Genomic DNA, 7,765 nt, shown 5'->3' with positions numbered 1-7,765 from the left:
TTTTTGTTTGTTTTTTTAAGTGCAATCATTCAGAAGAAAAGTCACAAGAATTCAGTTCCATAAGTGCCTTTTTATTCTTGGTCAAGGATTCGATACTCTTGTGGGGGTTGATGCCTCATTAGCTGTGCCACTATAATCCAAGACATTACCTGAAGACAGAAAGGTCAAAGATGACGTTATAAATCTTGTAAAAGATCAGGGCATAAATTAATTATAATTAAAGTCACAGAACTCACCAGTAAAAAGAGAACCACTAAAGATGTTATAATGATGACGTGCAGTGAAAGTAGTAATTTCTTCTCAAGTTTAACTTGACAACCCTAGAATAGAAAAAAAAAGTGGAATCTTGCTCAAAACACTGGGATACAAACCTAATTTAAATGAATTAACAAATGAATCTTAATTTAGTAGTGTTGAAACCTTTTTAAAGAAATATTCAAATTTTCCATTTTTAAGATCTACTGACAGACATCTGTAACCATTATATGTTTGTATTAATATTATAGTAATTGCACAATTGTCAAGACATTTGCTTGTTTGTTTTTACACACTGAGGTACAAGATTAAATTATTTTTCTGTTGTTATTTAATTTAAAATAGCTAAAATTGCATTTAACCCATAATACTCCTTTTATGTCGCAATAAAATGGAAGCAGTCTATATCTTTTTATCCATATTGTGACATACATCCAAGTGTTACAGATTATTACATTTTTACTACATTTCTCATCAGCTAAAAAATAATTACAAATGAATGAATCATTCACAGTGAGATACATAAAATTAATTTAGAAAATATACAGGGTGAATTTTCATTTCATGTTAACTGTAATGAATGGTATAGCCTTCTGTAAAATCAAGCAGGAAAATATTAATATTATATCTAATAAATATGGTAGCTCAAATGTAATTAGTATCTGTACCTCATTATATAGCAGCTGGGGTGAGTCTAAAGTTCCATTGCAGGAGTGAAAGTTTTTGTTGCAGCAGCTCAGAGGAACTTCGTATTTCCCACTATGATTAAACCAGGGTGTTTCCAACCAGTCTGTGTAGTTCTTAACACCACAACACCGCAACTGTAACAAAAAAGTGTAACAATCTGATTTTGCCAAATATAGAAATCCTAGAGATTTCTGTGCAAATACCTCACGCTGAAGGGAATCTACTGCTTTGGAATCAGGATCTTGGCTGTTACCACTGTAGTTCTGAAACACATCTTTAAGGGGAGCCAAGTCTGCATCAAGCTAAAAAAAAAAAAGATGTTTAATGTCAAACCATTTCAATGTAACACACTTTACCTGCACATAGCCAAATACCATAAAGTTTCAGTTACCTTCCCTTTATGAGTATATGCCAATACAGCAGTAGTACCCACAATGCACCACACAATAATGAGAAAATACACAAACTGAAAGACAAGAAATTTACAAATATGAACACCACAGTCTATGAAATTATTTATTTTTAGCTAAAAAGAAAGACAAAGAATTTTTCCATCTTACTAATCCGTGTCCACATGAAGGTTTTTTGTTAGACACTGAACAGCCAGTGCATCCACTGATTAAGAGAATGACTCCTCCAGCAACACCCAGCTTTGCAGGGAGAATTATATAAAGGCTGCTAAAAAACACACCGTAAACTCTGTATTTATGCAGAAAGAATGAACCACCCAGACCTGTAATTCCAGCCAGCTGTAAAAAGTGGAGAATGAAGGTTAAAAACTAGGAACCAAAACAATCCATCGCTTGTCATGTGCCGTATGTGTCAGCAGTCATGTCCTTGTTACTGAAAAACTAAGGCTAGTTGTCTTTACTTTATTAACATTTCAGGGTCATTTATGAAAAACAACTTGTCCTGAGAACACAGTTCAACACGTCATTTAAAATCTACTTCAATCTAGCTTACTCTTGCCTGAATGTATGTACTGTCTGCTAGAGTGATTTAAGTGTGTTCACTTGTTTATCTAACAACATCAATTATAAAAATATGCTGATATTGGAATTTAGTTTATAGAATTCTCACGCTAATATAACATATTAGACATTCTTATGTTGTAAACCAACATACAAAGCCCCCTTTAGAGAAACGAAAACATGCAATTATATAAGTCTTTGTAACAAATGCATTCGGATTATGACAAACGAAAGAAGTGCATGATGATAACAAGACTCACCAACAAAATCAGAGAAGCAATCTTTAGCAAAATTCTGAAACCTCTTAGAGCCAACATGTCTCTGCCTTAATCGATTCGGCTGAGCGGGAGATAATCTATTAACACATATTTGAATCGCGGTTCTATCAAAGTCTCTCGGTCCAGTTCAACTTCAACAGTAGCAAACAAACACTGATATGAAAGCTGACTAAATGGGTTTAAATCGAAACCATACAAAACTGCGGAAGTGACCGAATTAACGAGTAAGCAAGCAGGGGGCGCTGTACCAAACAAATAAACCATTAAAACGATGTATAAATAAAGGGCAATGTAATTGACTTGTATGTATGTATGTATGTATGTATGTATGATAGATAGATAGATAGATAGATAGATAGATAGATAGATAGATAGATTTAGACTGGTAGATAGGTTTATAGATTTATTTTTTTATTTTTTTAGGACACATGAATTAATAATAACATATTAAATAGAAGCTTAATAATAAGCTTCAAAACGCATAAAAAAGGAAACTGGTAACCAAATGATTATATAACAATTATTGTTGAAAGGGAACGCAATTGCTATATTCGCAGCATATTGTTATAAAATATTATATCTATGGTGCAATCTGATAAATGCCAAAAAAGAAAAAAAAATCAAAGCTGTTTTTATTGGACGTCATTATTTTGCGACAAGTTGCATTTTGTCATTAGAAGTAAGATGGCGTCAGCATCAGAACATCAGGGTGCTCCAGACAGTGAACTGGACGAATTATTAGACAGTAAGGTTTGAAGATGGCTTAAATATTAAATAATCCACAGTTATAATGTGCAGATGTTTTATCTCTTTAATAATGTTACAGTTTAGTGAACTAGCGTTTCGGAAGCGGTTGTCACGGTGCAGTTGCTGCTACGCTATTAGTCCGGTGTTTACGCTAGTCTCAGTGATTGAAGTTTTAGTAACGTAAAAACATTAGATGTGCATCAGTTTATTAACTTAGATATCGTCACTCTGTCTTTTCTATAGTCACATAAAAACTCACACAAGTTATGTCCAACCAGGTTTTGTATCTAAACGTAGCTTATAATCGATGCTGCTGTGTTTGTACTGGACCACTAGCTAGTTTTGCTATTTATTCCTTGTGATTGGATGAAATCAGTCACATGATAATATACCATTAAAAACAGATATAGATATACCCTTGGTACTCCATTGTTAGTGTTTCCTCAACTGCAGGTGCTCTTGATGATTTTGACAAGACCAGTGTGCCTCCTGCGGCCCCCACTGCCCCTGGTCCAAGAACGACGAGTGATGAGAAGGTAATAAACACATTTTCATTTTGAAATCAAGCCAATAAAATGATCAGAATAACACTGTATTATCTTTTCACTATTTTGTAGGTGTTCTTCCAATTCTGCAGTGAGTTGGTTCCATCATTGCTGCTGGTTAATGTATTTGTTTTCTGTTCTTTTCACTCTCAGCCTCCTCTGTTGGAGGACAGTAAGATCTTCGAGTCTCTCTTTGATGGTGAGATGGCCAATCAAGCACGCAAGGAGTGGGAGAAAGCCATGGCTGAGTTAGCGCAAGAAGAACCTGAGCTTCTACAGCATTTTCATAAGCTGTCTGAGGCAGCAGGTAAAGTAGGTGAGTGATCTGAAATGGAGCATTTTATAAATGTTGGCTGAAGATATGCAAGTTTAGTTATTAGCCCACTTTCCAATTGTTTTGACTCTACTTTTTTAAATTTAGGCACAGATGTAGCTTCACAACAAGAGTTCACCTCCTGTCTTAAGGAGACCCTTAGTGGTTTGGCGAAAAATGCAGACAACCTCCAGGTAAACCCATTCGGAATTTCTGCTATTGAAATATAATTCAAGAAAATGGTGGTTTTAAAGATAAACTACCATTCAAAATGGGGTTGGTAAGATTTTGATGTTTTGATTTTAAATTTTGATCTTTCATTTTATTAATTTAAAGCATCCTTGTCCATCTTTACTGTTACATTTTATTAATTGAATGCATCCTTGTTGAATAGAAGAATAAAAAATCCTACTGACCCCACACATTTAAAAGGTAATGTATGACAGAAGCTTCGTAATTTAACTCTAAATGCAGAATGCAGGACTGGCTGGAGATGATCTGGTAAAGACCTTGGAGAACCTGGGATTGAATGAAAATGGAGAGGGAGGAGATGATGGCAATATTCTCCCAATTATGCAGTCCATCATGCAGAACCTTTTATCCAAAGAAGTTCTATACCCTTCTCTTAAAGAGATAACAGAGAAGGTGAGTTGCATCTGCATAACTGTCTTAATGACTGTCCTACTGTTCTGGTCCCAGTGAAGCTGGTAAATGCCTGCTATTAATTCAACATTTGCTTTCAGAAAATCTTGCAACACATTCCATTTAATATTGGGAAAAAAATGTACTAATATAATACAATTTGCATTTAGTACCCTGAATGGTTGGAGAGCAACAAGCAATCCCTTCCCACAGACCAGTTCATGCGGTATGAGCAACAGTACAAACTAATGGGAGAAATATGCAGCCAATTTGAGAAAGATGGAGACAAAGACAGCACGTTTGAAAACATTCTTGAACTCATGCAGAAGGTAGAATGCATGTATTTTTTAAAAGTAGTGCACTTATTTTAAAAAATAAATAATTTAGGGCGTTTTTTTCCATTCTGCTTACTGATAATGTGCCGATTTTTATTTTTTGTAATTAATTAAAATATTGCATCCTTTTTACTTAAAACACATAATAATATTACTTAATATAACCTTTCGGTAACGGCACTATAAATATTTTTGTTCATGGAAATAATGTCTTACCCCTCAGCTGCAAGACTTGGGTCAACCTCCAAAAGAGCTTGCTGGAGAGGCAGTGAGTATTTACCTTTCTTTCTTTCTTTCTTTCTTTTTTAAATAAAAGCTATGTTATATTTACATCATCAATCAATCTCTTGTTTTTTTTTTAGCCTCCTGGCTTGAATTTTGGCCCAGAATCTCTGCACCTTCCTGGAGCGCAAGGGGTCCCAGGACCAGAGCAGTGCTCAGTCATGTGATCTCAATGAGGTCAAATTAATGTACGTTTGAAAACGATACAATTTGGAGCTAATTATCTGTCTGAACCTGAGTTGGACACAGTTGATCATGCTCCCCTTTTAATGGAGTTTGCTTTTGAGTCTGCACTGAAACTGTGAACGTTCACTACATTAATTTTACTTCGTAGTTCTTGTCCACAGAGGTTCTTTTCATATTCATCCTTATTCCGTTCACTGTCCTCACTGTAGAGCAGCTCTTAGCGTTTTGAGTGAAGCTTGATATCTCAGTGTGCTGACAGCTTGGTAAAAATCAAAGTTTTCTGAATTTTGTAAAGGTTTTACACTTTTACTTCAAGCACATTTGACAGGTATTGCGGTGGATTGTGTTTTGAGTAAGTAGAGACAAATGGACAGGAAAGGTATTTACAGATTGATTGGTTTAATTTTATTTTTAAATCTCAGAAGATTGGTCAGGGTCAACAAATAGCTTCCATCAGATTGATGAAATTAATTTAATATACAGTGTAATGTCCATTTATTCTCACACTATATCATGTATGCTATTTCTGTGATCTGACAACTAATCTGTGACCAAAACGCATCTCTCAGATTCAGCATTTTCAAAAAACACTTCCGATATAGGCAGATATAGTGCAGACACTTCAGATATAGGCTGATAATATATTGATAATATCATTCTTTGACCCATAGACTGCATTTGTAACTGAGTAGAATAATTATCTCTCCCTTTGTCTTCTAATGGTTACTATATCTATCTGCATATAGAGAAGCTGAAGTGTTGCCATGTAAATTTTCCATCATTCCTATGGTGGTGCCTCTTTGTGATGTGTTATTTTCACAATAGTCCTAATTTGCCTTGAATATTGAAAGAATAAAAGAATATTGTTTCATAGTTTAAAATTAATACTCTGTATTAACATTTAAAGAACATGTTAAATCCCAGGATATCTCAAAAGTAGGTTAAAGTTTGCAGTCATTGCTTTTGAGGGGATGTTTACGTGGTTCTTTTATGCAAACATGTTTGAGTGCATGGAAATGGGATCCTTACACAGGATCAAATGTGGAGTTGGTTATCAGTTTGCTTTCTTGACACGTGGCATTAGCTATATCTTAGTATGGTAGTATGTAGGGCTGCCACTAACGACTATTTTTATTTCGATTAATCTATCGACTAATTTATCGATTAATCTAAACGATTAATTGCCCACAAAAAAATTGTTACAATTGTAAAGAACATTTTATTCAACTTGCAACTTTGCCATTCAGTAGTGTACCATAAAAAAGTATCAATATAAACAAGTCATTGACGAAATGTAAAACCAAAAGAGTAAAAATGTAAACAAACCGAATAAAAAGAAAATAATTACAAAAGTCTGAGAAAGTCAGCATGTGCTTAATGTCAATATATCCACATGTTCTGGGCTTCTGTTCATTACAGCTGTGAGTGCAACTACAAAGGGGGAAAAAATAGGTTCAATTAACCCCAAGAGTTGGGTTTTCACATTAAATAAATGCAATGTTTAGAGTCCACTAGAATCAAGTATTAAAATTGTATTATTAAAAGTTATTATTATTAAAAATTTTAAGTATTAAAAGTACTCTTAGAAATGTGTAAACAACAGATTTAAACAGACATTTCCAGCATGATGAAAAAAATGGAGGACTTCAGTAGTGAAACTCCAAATGAAATCCAAATTTCTATGAAATCCTTTTTTAAAGCAAAAGTAAAGTGCAACATAGAGTCCAAGAAGCAAGTGTCCATCTCATATTACAAATCACTGAAATCAAAGTTCAGTATTATAGTGTAAGAATGACAACATGTCCGCGTGTTCTGGTCTACTAATAATAAAATCTTATAATTAATAATACATTTTTGTGGTAATAAAAATAGATGTAGGTTAAGTGAACAATAGCCTTTAAATTAAGAGTTTTTCCAGGTTGTCAGTTGCTGGAACGGATGAGAAGGCACCACTGACAATTTTTTCATGTCCTCTAGCTTTATAAGCATGTTTAGTCAGTGCACATGTAAGCAAGCAGTGGACAAGAGCAGAACCAGTGCTATGCCTTCGGTACTAGTGGTGTCTGATTAGCTGCTAGTACTATTCTCAATAGCTGGTACACTATTTAAAGTGGATAATTATTCTCATTTAACATTTGTTAATTTTTTTTAGCAGATTTGTGAAATATGATATGTGACATTGCATTTTAGAGATGTATTTTGGTTTAACTGAAGCTGGGTTCAATATTAAGCCTTGACGTGCTTGTCTTCTGGGCTAGTAAATCAGTCATTCATCATGTCCCAAGTAAAAAAAAACATGTTGTCCGGAAAGAAAAATAATTTTTTTGTAGCGTAAATGTCATTTATTCTGAATCGGTATACTTATGTGTTCTCTTAGTTTTTTTCTGTTAGTTTTTACTTAAATTTGTGATATCTGCCCTCTTAAATTGATTTTCAGGGCATTTTTTGCTTCTATAAATGGACATTTTTATCCTAACCTTATTAAGAGCATGCCTCATCTCATTTAATGTCAAATTCTGAACTT

At 34.1% G+C, this 7,765-nt stretch overlaps 2 protein-coding genes across 2 annotated transcripts; one reads left to right on the top strand and one right to left on the bottom strand.

Moving 5' to 3' along the window:
* Positions 1–25: 25 nt before the first annotated feature.
* LOC107684403 (tetraspanin-3-like) lies at positions 26–2,446 on the bottom strand. Its single transcript, XM_016480661.1, has 7 exons — positions 2,174–2,446; positions 1,503–1,691; positions 1,334–1,408; positions 1,146–1,244; positions 924–1,076; positions 237–320; positions 26–149 (listed from the first exon to the last, which is right to left on the bottom strand). Exons 1-7 carry the CDS (start codon positions 2,228–2,230, stop codon positions 72–74), a joined length of 735 nt encoding a protein of 244 aa, XP_016336147.1. The 5' UTR covers positions 2,231–2,446; the 3' UTR covers positions 26–71.
* A 423-nt stretch (positions 2,447–2,869) lies between these two features.
* On the top strand, positions 2,870–5,649 carry LOC107684402 (peroxisomal biogenesis factor 19-like). The gene is made up of 8 exons (XM_016480660.1): positions 2,870–2,936; positions 3,392–3,474; positions 3,637–3,799; positions 3,905–3,990; positions 4,271–4,441; positions 4,609–4,767; positions 4,997–5,041; positions 5,136–5,649. The coding sequence occupies exons 1-8, from the start codon at positions 2,876–2,878 to the stop codon at positions 5,220–5,222; spliced, it is 855 nt and encodes a 284-aa protein (XP_016336146.1). The 5' UTR covers positions 2,870–2,875; the 3' UTR covers positions 5,223–5,649.
* The last annotated feature ends 2,116 nt before the right edge of the window (positions 5,650–7,765 follow it).

This window comes from Sinocyclocheilus anshuiensis, unplaced genomic scaffold, assembly GCF_001515605.1.
Source record: "Sinocyclocheilus anshuiensis isolate Anshui unplaced genomic scaffold, SAMN03320099.WGS_v1.1 scaffold301, whole genome shotgun sequence".
In the NCBI taxonomy this organism is placed as follows: domain Eukaryota; kingdom Metazoa; phylum Chordata; class Actinopteri; order Cypriniformes; family Cyprinidae; genus Sinocyclocheilus; species Sinocyclocheilus anshuiensis.
This window is presented reverse-complemented; position numbering and strand designations above follow the sequence as displayed.

What these genes read in the sequence shown, in the direction of transcription:
- LOC107684402 (XM_016480660.1), top strand. Translation starts at nt 2,876, where the DNA reads ATGGCGTCAGCATCAGAACATCAGGGTGCTCCAGACAGTGAACTGGAC. An exon ending in ACTGGACGAATTATTAGACA is followed by an intron (nt 2,937 to 3,391) that starts GTAAGGTTTGAA and finishes CCTCAACTGCAG; the next exon opens with GTGCTCTTGATGATTTTGAC. An exon ending in TTCTTGAACTCATGCAGAAG is followed by an intron (nt 4,768 to 4,996) that starts GTAGAATGCATG and finishes CTTACCCCTCAG; the next exon opens with CTGCAAGACTTGGGTCAACC.
- LOC107684403 (XM_016480661.1), bottom strand. Translation starts at nt 2,230, where the DNA reads ATGTTGGCTCTAAGAGGTTTCAGAATTTTGCTAAAGATTGCTTCTCTG. An exon ending in TAGATTCCCTTCAGCGTGAG is followed by an intron (nt 1,077 to 1,145) that starts GTATTTGCACAG and finishes TTTTTGTTACAG; the next exon opens with TTGCGGTGTTGTGGTGTTAA. An exon ending in TAGTGGTTCTCTTTTTACTG is followed by an intron (nt 150 to 236) that starts GTGAGTTCTGTG and finishes TTCTGTCTTCAG; the next exon opens with GTAATGTCTTGGATTATAGT.